Source organism: Mesocricetus auratus, unplaced genomic scaffold (genome assembly GCF_017639785.1).
Source record: "Mesocricetus auratus isolate SY011 unplaced genomic scaffold, BCM_Maur_2.0 Super-Scaffold_100018, whole genome shotgun sequence".
Lineage (NCBI taxonomy): Eukaryota > Metazoa > Chordata > Mammalia > Rodentia > Cricetidae > Mesocricetus > Mesocricetus auratus.
The window spans coordinates 44,147,734-44,162,870 of NW_024429199.1; the positions used below are offsets into that span (position 1 = coordinate 44,147,734).

At 49.4% G+C, this 15,137-nt stretch overlaps 1 protein-coding gene across 1 annotated transcript in view; it reads left to right on the plus strand.

The window, feature by feature from the left end:
- Igf2r (insulin like growth factor 2 receptor) overlaps positions 1 to 15,137 on the plus strand; it is a 93,270-nt gene that overhangs the window by 39,430 nt on the left and 38,703 nt on the right. The window contains 12 exon segments of the mRNA XM_040758167.1: positions 2,073 to 2,235; positions 2,368 to 2,533; positions 3,406 to 3,509; positions 6,513 to 6,677; positions 8,340 to 8,477; positions 9,423 to 9,566; positions 10,563 to 10,700; positions 11,263 to 11,410; positions 12,021 to 12,198; positions 12,964 to 13,079; positions 13,525 to 13,693; positions 14,468 to 14,647. Of these exon segments, the coding sequence (XP_040614101.1) occupies positions 2,073 to 2,235; positions 2,368 to 2,533; positions 3,406 to 3,509; positions 6,513 to 6,677; positions 8,340 to 8,477; positions 9,423 to 9,566; positions 10,563 to 10,700; positions 11,263 to 11,410; positions 12,021 to 12,198; positions 12,964 to 13,079; positions 13,525 to 13,693; positions 14,468 to 14,647 (1,809 nt within the window).

The window sequence follows — 15,137 nt, forward strand, 5'->3', positions numbered from 1 at the left end:
ATACTGCAGGAGATCCCAGGCATTTCTTGGTGCTGTTTGTGGGCTTGGAGGGTCTTCAATCTCTTGTTTGGACAGAGTGTGTGCTTGTGTTGCCCTTGAGAAGTTCATGTATTATTTTGTTGCTGTTGACTTGTTGAATGCTTTGGCAGCTGTTATCTAATAAATATTAGTCTTGTTCTTTCTTTAAAAAAATCATTGAATTTATGTCCTGTAAAATTCACCTGTTATACAATTCAATGGGTGGGTCTAGCATTTTTGCATAATTGTGTATCCTTTACCACAACCTAATTGTAGAGACCCCCCTCTCCAGGAATGCTTTCGCCTACTGGCAGCCAGTCATTTTCCCCTCTTCTTCTCACAACATACAAGCCATATGAGTCTGCTTTTTGTTCATGGCTTTGTCCACTTTGGATGGTTCATATGAATGAAACGGTGTAGTATGTAGGTCATTGGTGTTGACCCTCAGCGTTCAGTTCTGCAGCTCGCTTGGCAGGTTGTACAGAGTCTAACGCTGGGAAGAAACACCAAGCTGTAGTCAAGCAGAGGAGGGTTGTGACTGCAGTTCCGCCAGCGAATGGTGTGATCTGTGAACAGTAGCTGGCCTCCAGCAGGTGTGCAGAAGACACTGAGGTGTTAAGGTGCCTAGAGCATCATTGCTCTTCTGGTGCCAGGACCGGTTTCTCCAAGGGTAAGGAGGAGGTGTGACTCATGAGCTGAGAACCTGCCAGCATCCTCCGTGGTTCCCACCAAAGATCAAAGCACAAGATGGCAGATTACATTTGCTGCAGCTGGGGAAACCCTAGCTTATCCGGAGCAGCTTTGTAAAACAGCTTGGTTCTCTCCACCATGTGTGTCCTAGAGATGGGACTCAGGTCATCTGCCAAGCTTAGCAGCAGGCACCTTTGCTGCCGAGCCATTCTGCCATTCCACCTGCCAGACCACCGGACTTTTTATTTAGGTGTGCGCAAGTGTGTGTTGGCGTGTACATGTCTGTATGTATGTTGGCATGAATGTGTATGTGTGTTGGTGTGTGTGCATGTATTGGTGTGTACGTGTGTGCAAGTAAGTGTGTGTATATGTGTCGGCGTGTGTGTGTGTGTGTGTGTGTGTGTGTGTGTGTGTGTGTGTGTGTGTTGGCATGCATGTGATGTGTGCAGATGTGCATATTGTGTATGATGGCCAGGGTGTTGTTCTTCAGGAACTGTCTGCCTTGATATTTGGAGAAAGGGTCTCACTGGGACCTGAGGCTTGCCACCTTCATCCAGGTTAGCCAACCATAGAGCCTCAAGGATGCTTCCTCTTCAGCACTGTGATTAGAGTATGTAACACAGCATGTTACACAGGTCAGGACATTCAGCTCAGGTTTGGGGCCACCCACAGTGCTTTTCAGGGTTATACTGATTCTCCAATGACAGTTTAGAGTGGACTTGCTAACTGAAGCTTGTGTGTATCACAGTAATCAGAGAGGATGTAGGGTTATGAGTGAGTACAGTCGTTCCAAGTCAAATGGACAAAAAGGTTAAAGACATTTAGTTTTAGGTTATGCTGAGATGGCCCAGTGGGCAGTGATTTCTGTGCACCGGGATCATAGTGTGAACCCCAGGTACCGGTTCCTGTGACGTCAGTGCTGGCTGTGCTAGGAGACAGGCAGGCCCATGGTCTCATTGGGCAGCCAGTCCACAGGGCAGCACTCTCCCTCCAGGTGCTCTGACACTCTGTCTGCAAACCCACACAAGGCAAGGTGGGAAGAGACACAGGGAGACCCCTGAAGTTGACCTGTGGCCTCCCAAGACATACACAGGTGAGCGCATCTGCTCACACAGGTGTTCCTCCCCTCCTGCCTGTCTGTGTCTCTCACATTTACACACACGCACACGCACACGCACACGCACGCACGCACGCACGCACCTCTACCTGAGTTTTAGTAAGAGTAAAGAGAATTAGACAATCAAAACATGCCAGGAACAAGGAACAGAAAACTACAAAGTTCCAGCAGCCCGTCTCTGGGCTTTCCCAGAACATGGGAGGTGTGTATATGAACTGTGTCTAAAACTCTCCGATGGTCCCTGTAGGGCACCATCCCCAAACTCACTGCAAGTTCCAACTGTCGGTACGAGGTTGAGTGGATCACTGAGTATGCCTGCCACAGAGATTACTTGGAGAGTGAAACGTGTTCGCTGAGCAGTGAGCAGCATGACATCGCCATTGACCTCAGCCCCTTGGCCCAACAGGGAGGTATGTGTGCGTGTGTCTTATGCTTCACAGGGTGAGCCTGGCCGGGAGAGGGGAGACATGGGCTTGGGTTTGCTTAAAAGAAACACCACACTTTCTGACAGGTGTCTCAATTCTTGCTGGTCCTTTCTCTAGGGTCCCCTTATGTTTCTGATGGAAGAGAGTATACGTTTTTTATAAAAGTCTGTGGGGACACAAAGGCCCCGCTCTGTAACGTCAGAGAGTCTGCTGTTTGTCAAGTGAAGAAGGCAGACTCCACTCAAGTCAAGATAGCAGGAAGACACCAGAACCAGACGCTCCGGTGGGTGATTGTCAAGGGCATTGTGTGCCTGTGGGCTGCGGCTCTACCCTCCCCCTGCCTCTTCCCATTTGCCCTGAGCACAAGAAAGTCAGGGCCTGGTGCACCTTCCTGTGGGACTTGGGCAAGTTGCCTTTTGTCCCTGAGCATTTGGGCAGCTTCCTGACTTTGATAAGAGTACATCTGTTAGAACTATTGGTTTGTAAATGTATTGTTTCTAAGAACCATGTTGTAGGGAATTTAGGTAGTTAACAGTTTATTTGGCTTTTGTGTTTCTGAAATTTGTGTTTCTGATTAGCCAGCCTTCCCTCGCTCCCTCCCTCCCTCCCTCGCTCCCTCCCTCCCTCCCTCGCTCCCTCCCTCCCTCCCACTTCCTTTGGCAGTTTGAGAACCTGAAATACCATTAGCATTATATACAAGTTTTAAATAGCTAAAAACCTCCCTTGGTGTAATTCTTAGGACCTTAACCTGGCAGTTGGCTTCCAAAAAGCAGTGAGAGGAGGCTGTTTTCTGAAATTGAGTCCTAGACCGGGACTTGTAGATAAAGATGGTGCGTTTGGAAGTTGCTCTTGAGGCTGTTTGATGTGTGGGCATTATTCGTGTTATATAAAGTCCTGGAGTGATAGCAAGAGCAGTCTTTTGCTGCTAGCAAAGTGGCCTCCCTCCCGCCCTCTGGTCCCTTACTATATAGCAAGAGGCCGCCAGCCTGAACATTCGGAACTCATTTCCTCAGGACGCTTGCCCAGCTGGCTGGAGAGCCTGTTGTTTTATGTCAGTAATGATTTGTGGGTGGTGTACCGGAGACTTAACAAGGCTGTTTTTGAAACCTCCAGTTTCTTGGTTCTGTAAAGCACTGTGTGTTCATGAAAATCTAGGTACTCAGATGGAGACCTCACCTTGATCTACTCTGGAGGTGACGAATGCAGCTCTGGCTTCCAGCGAATGAGTGTCATCAACTTCGAGTGCAACAAAACCGCAGGTGAGTGTGTGTGCACGGCCCACGCCCGCCTCGTGTTGAGGGGCTTGCGTGCGCACACGTTTCTTGCAAGTAGGGTGCTGAATGGGGAGTGAGTTGGCTGCCTCTGGGCCAGGCCACCTCCAGTCCCCAGGTTTTTCTGTTACAGCCTATCCTCCCTGCCCCAACTCCCCTCCAGGAGGCATACGTACATCCTGTTTCTGTCTTCTCAGCGCTCCATGTTTGTTTTGGGAATCTGCCCCGTTGCTGGGCTTGCTGGAGAGAGTTTGTGTCTTGAATTCTTTCACAGGCGTACTCAACAGAGCAGGCCCAGCAGAGGTGGCTTCATTCAGCAGCTTCAAGGGTGTGCCATTTCTTTCACGGCTTAAGAATTTTTATAGAGGGACAGATTGGTAGAGGTTGAATTTGGGAATCTTGGGATGCCACTGGAAGAGTCCTGACTGAAGGCATGACACCCTTTGGGTGACTAGAGGGAGCCCGAGTCTCTTGGCTTGTCTGCTCTTCATGTCCTGATTTCACACATTCCTGGCACCTGTAGAGAGACAATAAGGTTCTGTCATTAGAGATCTGTCTTGTTCAAGCTCCTCTGGCTATGCCCCAGGCACCCCTAGCTGGCCTGCTTCCGCAGTGGGCTCTTGTCCTGAGACTGGGCCTGGGTAACATTCTCATCTGTGTGCAGCTGACCTAAGCTCTCATGGCTGCTCCTTGAGAGTGTTTGTTTTGTGTGTTTCTATGGTCAGTTTTGGGTGGTTTGATCTCAGCCCAGTTCCTGCATGATTCACAGTAGGATCTGGGAGCAACCACTGTGCCTGGAGTTGAGTTCTCATAAGCTTGCTGGTGAAGGGCCCTGAGGCTGCCCTCACTGGGGCACTCTTCTTCCTCTGCAGTCTTTCATGGGCCCTTTCTTATCACTCACAGAGCTCGCATGTTTCCATCCTGCTTGCCAAGGCCCTCTCCACAGGGGCCTGAGGGTGACAGATGGTTCTCGGAGTTCACAGACTAGAAACAGAGATAAGGCTGTTTTATGGCTGAGTATACAGTAAAGTGCGAGAGCTGCCCCGCTGTCTATAGAGCCTTGTTATCGGCCCTTACTCAGGGAGGCTCCAGGTTATCCGGGTCAGTGGGGTGTACAGCACGGGGTGTAGCTGGTTCTGGGACAGCCCAGGGTCAGGCATCCAGAGAAGAGGTTGCAGGATGAGCCTGGCGCTGTGGGGGCTCAAAGGCATGGACTAGGGAGTGTGATCAGGCCTGTGGCTCCTTGCCCAGACAGGCTGAGTAGGAGCCTGGGAAGGCAGGTGAGCTCACAGGAGTCTCAGGGCTGTGCTGTGCTTCTGGCTGAGTGAGAGGAATAGTGGTTGTTGGGTGCCTCTGCACACCCATATCCATTCTCCTCTGCTCTCTGTCCACACTGGAATGGGTCTTAGGCACCTCGTTCCTATTCGGTCCCTGGTCCCTGGGCCACAAAGCCTGCTGTTGGTTCTGTGTCCTCAGCCAGCTCCTCTGGTCTCTGCTTTGGCTTGAATCACACCGTCAGGTGCTCGGATCCCCCTTAGTCCTGCTCAGGCCTCACTACAGCTGAACGGAGGTCTTAGGGCGCAGGCTGCTCTCACTGTGGAATGCTGGGAAGGTGGGGTAGTGAGTTGGCAGAGAACAGAGGAGGATGGAGGGGTTCTGGACTTCCTGCCAAGGTTCTGACCATGTAGAATGGAATTCATTGCCCAAAGCTGTTTCTTTTTTATCTTTCCTTTTTATTACAAAAGTTTTTAGGTGTGCATGTAGGAAGAACATTTTAGTGAAATTTTAAATAGTTGCCTCTATAACAATGGTTCTCTACCCATGGGTCAGGGACCCCAGTAGGGGACTGCATATCAGATATATACATTGTGATCCATAACAGTAGCAAAATTGCAGTTATGAAGTAGCAATGAAATAATTTTATGGTTGGGGTTACTGCAACATAAGGAACTGTATTAAAGGGTTGCAACATTAGGAAGGTTAAGAACCACTATTCTATAACAACCATTAATGTTTTTCCAAATTCGTTTTGCTTTAACATATTATTTCCTGGCTCAGATTGCATTTGGGACAGGTTAGCTGTTGGTCTTCCAAATCCTATTGAATTAATTCAAGAATTTTTAGAAATTATAAATCCCAATTTCCCCTTTCCCTAGAGCATGAACCTGCCCAGACACCTCAAGGATGCAGGCAGACACGTGGGAGGTGCAGCCAGTGGGATTGTGAAACCACCAAGGATGGAAAAGGGCAGTTGTGTGCCAGCTGCCCGCCAGCTGCCCACCAGCTGGGAAAGGCTAAGGGATAGGGTTTCCAGAGCAGGGGCAGTGCTTTGCCCAATCCCAGGCCTAGGAAGAGCAGAGCCACTGGAAGAAGTGGCCTATGAAGGGCAGAGCCAGGGCTGGGCTGGGCTGTTCTGGGCAATAGATGGAGCCTCTGTGGGTGGGGGAGGGGTGGCGATGACTCTTGTGGGACCTTACAGGCACATGCCCTAACAGGTTACAAGTGTGGGTGCCCACAGCACCGGGAGGCACCTCTAACTTTGTGGGTAATGTGAGTCCCTGCCTTGCTTTAGCTGAAGTCACTGCACCAGATCTCGGCTTTTGTCTCCATGGTGTGGATGTTGGGGGAACCTCAGGTCTTGCTTATCATTAGCCTGCACTCTTGGAACTGGGCCCTGGTCTCTGCCCTCTTTCCTTTGTGCTCCTGTGAGCCCTTTGCAGTGTGGCTGCAGTGTGGAGCAGCACGCCCTTCACGTGCTCCACGGCCCTCAGTGGTTGTCTTTCCGTCCTCTCCTTGAGACAGAACTGGGAAAGCACTCTGTAAAGCCCGAGAGCACCAGGATGAGAGGGCGATGTGGCCGCCAACCCTCATTAAGTCATTCTAATCTCTGCCCTAGCTGGACAGCTGCCGTTGATTTTAATTTCTGCTTCTTCCCCAACTCTTGGGTCACACCACTGAGTTGTATGCTTTCCTGTGGCATTGCATGTGTAGGGAATGACGGGAGAGGAGAGCCTGTGTTCACAGGTGAAGTGGACTGCACCTACTTCTTCACATGGGATACCAAATATGCCTGTGTCAAAGAGAAGGAAGATCTCCTCTGCGGGGTCAGCGACGGCAAAAAACGTTACGACCTGTCTGTGTTGGCTCGACACTCAGGTATTGCTGCCCTTCTTGGGGACCACAGGACAGTTGATCCCAAAAGTGTAAAAGTGTGGGGAAACGTTTTTAGTTGTCTTCTGAGTCCTGGCCCCTTCCCTTCTAGCAGTAGCACACGCTGGTAAGGAGCGTTGAATTAAGAAGCAGACCGCCTGCATCTCAGCCCTTTCTGTAGCTGAGCGTCTGGCTCACCTCACCAGTTCACTTAGAACCCCAGGCCCAGCTATGCAGGCCTTGTGCTCCATGCTTACAGCGGGCGGGTTTCTCCAGCAGCCTTTAGAGCAGTGATAGCATTTAGCACAGGGACCAGGAGGCGGTGGTGCTGGGTCTCCATCATGTCTATACCCTGTGCTTCTGCCCTTTTGTGGTCCCTAGGTGTGGGGGATTGTCCAGCATGGATGGCACTATGCCCCAGTGTGTGTCAGTGTGACGGTGTTCATCCTAGAGACCATGCCCCAGTGTGTCAGTGTGGCGGTGTTCATCCTAGAGACTGGTGGAGTGTATGTTATGTGGAGGGCACTCGCAGGGTGCTAGGTGACGTACCCCTGTTGAAGCCCCACATGCCAACTGCCCTCATGGGTGGCATCTTGCTGAAATGGATGAGGTAGATGAGAGCTTATGCCCAGAAATACCTGGCCTTCCTAGAGGGTTTCTGGAGAAGGTTTGTAGGAGCCTTGGGTCTCCTAAGATAGAATTAATTTGCATCAGTACCACCTGTAGCTGCTGCTGTCCCATTGTCTTTGGAGGCTCATCTGTTTGGAAAGTGCTGGGAGATATGCAGGGTCCACAGAAAATGATCTGTGTTAGCTAATTTCTTCAGCAGTAAGTCATCTTCGTGGTTTAGTAGTTAAGCATCCTGGAAGCTGTAGCAGACTTTTTCTCGCATACACACACACACACACACACACACACACACACACACACACACACACACACACACACACACACACACACACACACACACACACACACTGATACACACACTCGCGCACACACACACACCCTCTACACTTAGCACACACTGACTTTCAAGTTCAAGGACTTGGGAACCTAGCTTTCCAGAAGCTTTGTGTGCTGCCACTGGCAAGCTGTGGCCGTTTACTTCTGAGTCCTGGTTGCCAGCACTCAAGGGAAGATTTCAGATATACTGTGTGGCTCGTGTATCCTGCAGTGCCAGTGTATGGGGTAGTAGGAACATTCTCATGACTGCTCTTTGTCTAATGTCCTTAACACCCAGCATTTCCCATCAGCATCTGTTCACTTGGGTTTTGGATTTGGTGGAATCCTCTTGTGAGCCAAACCTTCAGCTGTGTAGAAGAGGTAGCAGCTCTCCAGCTGCACAGGCCCTTGTGGGACCTGAAGCTCAGCGTGTGAGCAGTGCCCTTCCACGAGGCTCAGGACAGCAGCTGGCCATCTGATGTGGCTCAGTCTTTGTGGTTGAGCACTGTTCTGTACTGTGGGATGTGGGAGAAGTTTGTGGTTTCATTCTTCAGAAAGCAGGTGGGGAGCGGTCTGTCCCTGACACACTCACCGGAGAAAGTGGAAATGCCATGACTTTCTGTGGAGTGCTAGGGATTGTCTGACCTTGGCTTAGTCACTGTTTTAAGAGTGACCGCAAGAAAAAAGTCACTAAGGACTAAAGGACTTTGGGTTTGGTTGCAGAATCGGAGAAGAACTGGGAAGCAGTGGATGGCGGACAGGCTGAATCTGAGAAGTATTTCTTCATTAATGTCTGTCACCGAGTGCTGCAGGAGGGCAAGGCCAGGAGCTGTTCAGAAGATGCTGCTGTGTGCGCTGTGGGTGAGTCACGTCAGAGGGGAGAGACTTAGACTGGGGTTTGCTTAAGCCTCCTGCCTTTGAATGTAATATTAAGGATGATAAAGCATTTTACAATTTCAGTGTCAGAACTAGTGTACCCTGACATCCTGAGGTCAGCAGAGGTATAAGCAGATAGGAAGAGCCCTGTTGGAAAATGCTCGACCGGCTGCCTTCTTTCTGTAACCGGAAGAATAATATTTCCAGTACTTGTAAAACTAATTTTGAATTTTTAGTAGCCCTTGGTCACACACTTAGGGGGAGCCAAATATCTGCTGGAGCCTCCAACTGAGCAACATGTCTTGGGGTTCTTTTTGCTGTCACTGTTGGTCTTGTGTTTGTAAGAGACATTGAGGGTCAGTGCGTGTCAGTTAAGGCACAATTTGAAAATGCCAGGAGGAGATTATGAGACTTAGTTGGATTTTGTGGATTCCCCTGGCATTGAGAACAAGAGATGTGTCTCAGAGTTAGTGGAGTCTGTTCCTGTCTTACTAAAGTCTCCGGCATAAACATTTTTGAAAGCAGCTGAACCAGTTATTCAGTGTGGGTGCCACGAGTGTGCTTCGCTTGGTCATGAATAAAGCCTGCGGTTTATCTGTGCTCCCACAGCCTGTGTTTCAGGGCAGTTGAGACCCTGGGCATGGAACAGTGTTTCTTACAGCAGTGATGGTACACACACCAGCCTGTCCCTATGGTGCCTCTGGGCAGGGAGCCTGTGTGTCAGTCCCAGCCTGTCCTTGCTAAGGCAGGAGGTGGCCTTAGGTGACCGTGCTTATTTTTTCTTTCAAGAAAACCTGCTCCGTCCCAGCCAGGTCAGATGGGCTGAGAAAAGGTCGTGGTACCCTGCTGACATTTAGCTGAGTTTTGGTATAATTTCTAATGAGGAGACTTCTCCAGCATAACTTCTGCTCCCTTCTCTCTTTTTTGCAGATAAGAATGGAAGTAAAAACCTTGGGAAATTTGTCTCTTCTCCTACAAGCGAGAAAGGATACATACAACTCTCTTATTCTGATGGGGATGACTGTGGTGGTGATAAGAAGATAACAAGTAACATCACTCTTGTTTGCAAACCAGGTGCTGTCACACAAGAAGGGGACTCACATTCTCCATCATCTCTGCAGTGGGGCGGGATGGAAGGGGCAGTCCTGAGTACCACCATTTCTGGTCTCCACTAATGGAAATCAAGTTGATTAGATTTCAGCCTAGAAATGGAGAAACCATAAGCTGTCCTCAGGAAGTTGTGTTGACATTTTCCAAAGGAGTCTCTCTGCATGACATCCTGTTCTTAAGGTCTGAGCGAGGATAAAGGGGTGTGGAATGCTGACCTTCCCCCACAGGGGTCGTAAATGCCTTCAAGTGTTTCCTTGATCTCACCATCCTAAATGTGGTTGTCTCTCACTGAACTGATAAGTTTCTGCTCTGTTTGCTGAGATCTGCATCTGTACATGTCCTTTAGTGTTTTCAGAATGCTATATTTGTGCTTCACAGATCTATTTATAATTTCTAGGGATTTCCTTATTGACGTGGCACAGTCTTACTATTTTAAAGCATTTCACTGCGGGGAGTTTGGATGCTTCACATCCTCTCTGTATCCATCCTGTAAAGTTTCTTTTGTATAACTTCCCAGCCGTGGGAAAAGGTCACATGCCAGGACCCTTGTTTTATTTTGGTAGACCATATTTCCACCTTCTGAGTACTGGCATTACAGATAGGTGTGTGCTACCAGCTCTGCTTCATGCAGGACTGGGGATTGAACACGGGGCTGGTTGCATGCTAGACAGACACTCTACCAGCTCTGCTTCATGCAGGACTGGGGATTGAACATGGGGCTGGTTGCATGCTAGACAAACACTCTACCAGCTCTGCTTCATGCAGGACTGGGGATTGAACACGGGGCTGTGTGCATGCTAGACAGACACTCTACTAAGTCAACCACATCCCCGGCTCTGAGGGCCATTTTGTAACCTTGTCTTTGCCAGGGCTTTTGAAACAACCAGAACAGGGACAATGATTAGAACCGATGGATTAGCGGTTGATCTCTCCCCGCCTCCCTCCCTTTCCTACTGACAGGTGATCTAGAAAGTGCTCCGGTGTTGAGAACTGCTAGACCTGATGGTTGCTTCTATGAGTTTGAGTGGCACACAGCTGCTGCCTGTGTGTTGTCGAAGACAGAAGGAGAAAACTGCACGGTCTTTGATGCCCAGGCAGGTGTGTGCCTAAACAATACCTCTGTTGTCTAGTGTAACTTGACCACAGATAGCTTTTACTAAACACTTAATATGACTGTTAGAGGTAACTTGTTTTTAGAGCTCTGTTAATGTCCCTTGAGTAGAATTCCAGGCATCCTTTCTTGTGTGCTTGAGCTGTGACCCTGCCTGTCATGAATCTGTGATCCTGCTGGATTTGTTTGAGCAAATGGGGACCCACACACATTTGAAAGGCTTTTGTATGGATCGTAGGCCAGAACCCCTTGTTAGGGGACTTTACAAGAAGGCCATTGTAGTTCGGTCATCTTGCTTGGATGTGCCATGTTTGTGAGACCTGGACTGAAGGTTTCAGTAGGGCTGTAGGGTTCCCACAGCGAAAAAGGGCAGTGGTGAGGACCTGTGTCCTAGGGAGTAGATGGCAGTCACTGCAGGAATGGCAGCGTAAAGGCAGAGTGACCTTTCTTCTTCAGGGTCTTTAGCCCTGGAGTATTTGAGGGACATGTGCAGTCACCTGTCTCCCTTGTCCTGACTGGCCTAATATGCTTCCCTTGTTTTCATTTCAGGATTTTCTTTTGATTTGTCACCTCTCACAAAGAAGAATGGAGCATATAAAGTTGGGACAGAGAAATATGACTTCTACATAAATGTTTGCGGCCCGGTATCTGTGGACCTTTGTCAGCCCAATTCAGGGGCCTGCCAGGTAGCAAAAAGGCAAGTGGCCTGTCATTGTGGCTTTGTCTTTGGTACTCTGTGCTAGTGAGTGTTCATTGAGGAAGAGTTAAATTTCCCTCGAACATCATTGTTTGACAAGCATTTAAATACTGAGGAGACCTACCTGGTCAGAAAAATTGCAGCGTGCCAGGCGCTGAACTTCTCAGAGAAGGAAAAAGCCTTGTCCTAGGGGGTGGAGAGAGCTCTGGGCTCACTCGATGCCCACTTGTGTGAACTTTGAGCTTTGCAGTTCATGTATATTTATGTATTATTTCTCCTTACTGAATAGTATTAGTTGTGATGAATTGAGTTGCACTATAAGCCAGTAGTGCTGCGAGAAAGTTGGTCTCCTGTGTGTGTGTGTGTGTGTGTGTGTGTGTGTGTGTGTGTGTGTGCTTCTCTCCTCCTACAGTCAAGAGAGCACTGTGTGTGTGTGTGTGTGTGTGTGTGTGTGTGTTGCTTCTCTCCTCCTACAGTCAAGAGAGCTGCACATGAGTCCCGGGGACTGCTGTTATCTTGGTCCTGACCATGCATTTGCCCGCATTTGTGCAGCCTTGGAGAACTCCTGCTCCCTGTCACTTCCCGAGTGACGTTTCTGTTTTCATTTTAGTGATGAGAAGTCTTGGAACCTGGGAGTGAACAATACTAGACTTTCTTACTATGACGGGATGATCCAGCTGAGCTACAGGGGTGGCACGCCCTATAACAATGAAAAGCACACACCGAGAGCCACACTGATCACCTTTCTATGTGACCGAGACGCCGGAGTGGGCTTCCCAGAATATCAGGTGGGAAAGGCCTTGGGCAGTTTGCCTGGGCAGACCTGGGCCAGTTACCTACCCTGTCTGTAGAAACTGAGCCATTATTAGTCTGCTTTTCTGGCCAAACCATCATGTGATTAGTTCTTCTGCAGTTTTTAGGGTGCCTAGGCAGTATTTAGTCACCTGTTAAGCTGTTTATTCAAAGGCCCATCTATCTTCATGCTAGTCCACTGCCCTGTTTGTTCTGTTAGAAAACATGGAAAAGCTTAAAAAAAAATAACCCTCCTATTCCCTTATTCCATTATAGTTTTTGATGAGGCCATCTTTTTAGTACCGTGAAAGGAGATGGAGAAAGCAAACTTTCATACAGATTTTATTTAAAGTCATTTTTTAAAAGCTTTTTGCATAACGTCTCCTTCTCTTTTTCCATTCTCAGCTTTCTGTTACTAGGACAAGCATACAAGGTAATCAGCTTAGGAAGGGGTTATTTTGGCACCCAGTCTTGCCGCTTTCACTCCATGGTTGGTTGGCTCATTGCTTTGGGCCTGACATTGTGTGGTGGGCCCTACCATTAGTTCACAGCAGGACGCAGACGGCAGTAAGGAGGAACTAGAGAGACACTTTGAGTTGAGCCATATCTCCGGTGGTTCTCAGTCCTGCATATGTTCGGAGATTTCTTCACTCCCTATAGCGTTAAGCTAGGGACCAGGATTCCCTGTGTGGTCTTTGGGGCTGCTCTAGTTACAGACGCCAGCACTATCCTTTCATGTTTCTTTCTTGTCCTGGGACTAGGAAGAGGACAACTCTACCTACAACTTCCGGTGGTATACCAGTTATGCCTGCCCAGAAGAGCCGCTGGAGTGCATGGTGACAGACCCCACCATGATGGAACAGTATGACCTTTCCAGGTGAGCAGAGCCAACAGCTGGCCTTGGGCCTTCCTCGGGTGTGGTCACTGGTGAGCACATGGTTTAGCTGATGGTCATAGGCATTGTGTTGGCCTCAGGGTGCGGACCAGAAGACAGAGCAGTAAGGAGGCAGATGTGGTCTGATCTCATCACCTTTGTGACAGCAGTTGATTTTTTTAATAGCAAAGACTCAGTGTGTAGCTTCATTGTTTCAAACAATAGCTCAGTGTAAGGCGTGTGTGTAGAAATTTCGAAGGGTCCTCTGCATATGGGGCTTCAGAACGCCAGGGTTATGACATGTCCTGAGGGGCAGTCTCTATTTGTGTGCAGCTTTAGATTTGAGTGTCTCCATTGAGAATTTCTTCTTTATGTCTCTAACGACTAAGCATTCTCAGCCTAGCCTGGTTCGGATTTTTAAAAGCATACGTTTGTGTTGCAACTTTAGTTTAGTGAAGTCTGAAGGCGGCAGTGGAGGCAACTGGTACGCCATGGAAAACTCGCGGGAACACGTCACACGGAGGAAATACTACATCAACGTTTGCCGGCCCCTGAACCCTGTGCCAGGCTGCGATCGATATGCAGCTGCTTGCCAGATGAGATACGAAAGCAGTGAGGTGTGTCTGTCATTCTCACCCTTCTCCCTTGATCCTGGGGCTCAGTGTGTGAAGGTCCTGTAGCCCTTGATCAGGGCAGCCCTGCTGCCTGGTGACACCTCTGAGGAGAGAGTGGCTGCGGACTGAACCTCCTGCAAGGCTTTGAGTCTTGGTTCCGTCTTGAAATGTCCACTGGCCACTTTTGAGCCAGTACATGGCAGAGGAAGCTTGTAGTGGTTATGTCTGACCCCAATTCAGGTGCCTGAGCGATTCTGCAGACATCCATAGCTCAGAGCCCCAGCTGCCCTGGGGTCTCCAGGGTGGCCTAGATAAAAAACATGGATTGGACAGAGTTGTTGGGAGTGACCCAGATGCATGGCATGGCATGTCAATGCCACTGACTGCTGAAGTCTTCATCATCTTCTCGATTGTTCTCACTGCCAGCAGGGCTCTGTTGCATTTCCTTGTGGTCCTCATATGTGGTGGCCATGAAAGTTGTACAGGGACTCCAGAATTGACTTGCAGAAGCCGTGTGAAGATTTGCATTTGTTAGCACAGACCAGTGGCGTGCTCTGGTGCTTCAGGGATGTTTGAGGCTGTATCTGCATGGCTATGTGTTCTTTACCAGAGCAGCAGCCTCAGAGTATAGCTGTCCCTCCTGCTCAGGCTTCCTCGTCTTGGCCTGCCTGCTCACAGAGTTGTCAGTGGTCACTTGATAGCTCTCATTACTGTGAGTGGCAAGTTGACTTCCCGGGGCTGTTTCCAGGGGGAAACCTAACCCACACTGTGTTGCAGGGCTCCTTGGCTGAGACTGTATCCATCAGTAACTTGGGAGTTGCAAAGACAGGCCCTGTGGTGGAGGAGAGTGGCAGCCTCCTCTTAGAGTATGTCAACGGCTCTGCCTGTACCACCAGTGATGGCCGGCTAACCACCTACAGCACCAGGATCCATCTTGTCTGTGGTCGGGGCAGCCTGGTAAGTGCTGGCTGAGCAGGAGTGACGAGGGCTGCAGAGAGCACCTGGGCCAGCGGGCGCCGTTCTGTAATTGTAAAAAGAAAGGAAATTGCAGCAAAATATCTCGGGACTGAAATTGGCCATTTTAGGCATCTTGAGTTACCAAGAACGGCATGTCCATCATTAGTGCTGCACACTTGTCACCAAATGTTGAGGACTTTTTTGGGGTCGGTTTTTGTTTGTTTGAGACTTGCATCTCACTGTGTGCCTCTGCTTAGCCAGACTGACCTTGAACTCCTGCAGCTCTGCCTCTTGACTGCTGGGGTTAAAGGTGAGGGCTGTGGTGTTTGTCTTACATCTATAACTTTTATTTTCCCAACTCCCTCCCTCCCTCCCTCCCTCCCTCCCTCCCTCCCTCCCTCCCTCCCTCCCTCCCTCCCTCCCTCCCTTCCTCGTTTTTGGTATTTTTTGGGGGGACAGTTTCAGGCTGACCTGAAGCTCACTATGTAGA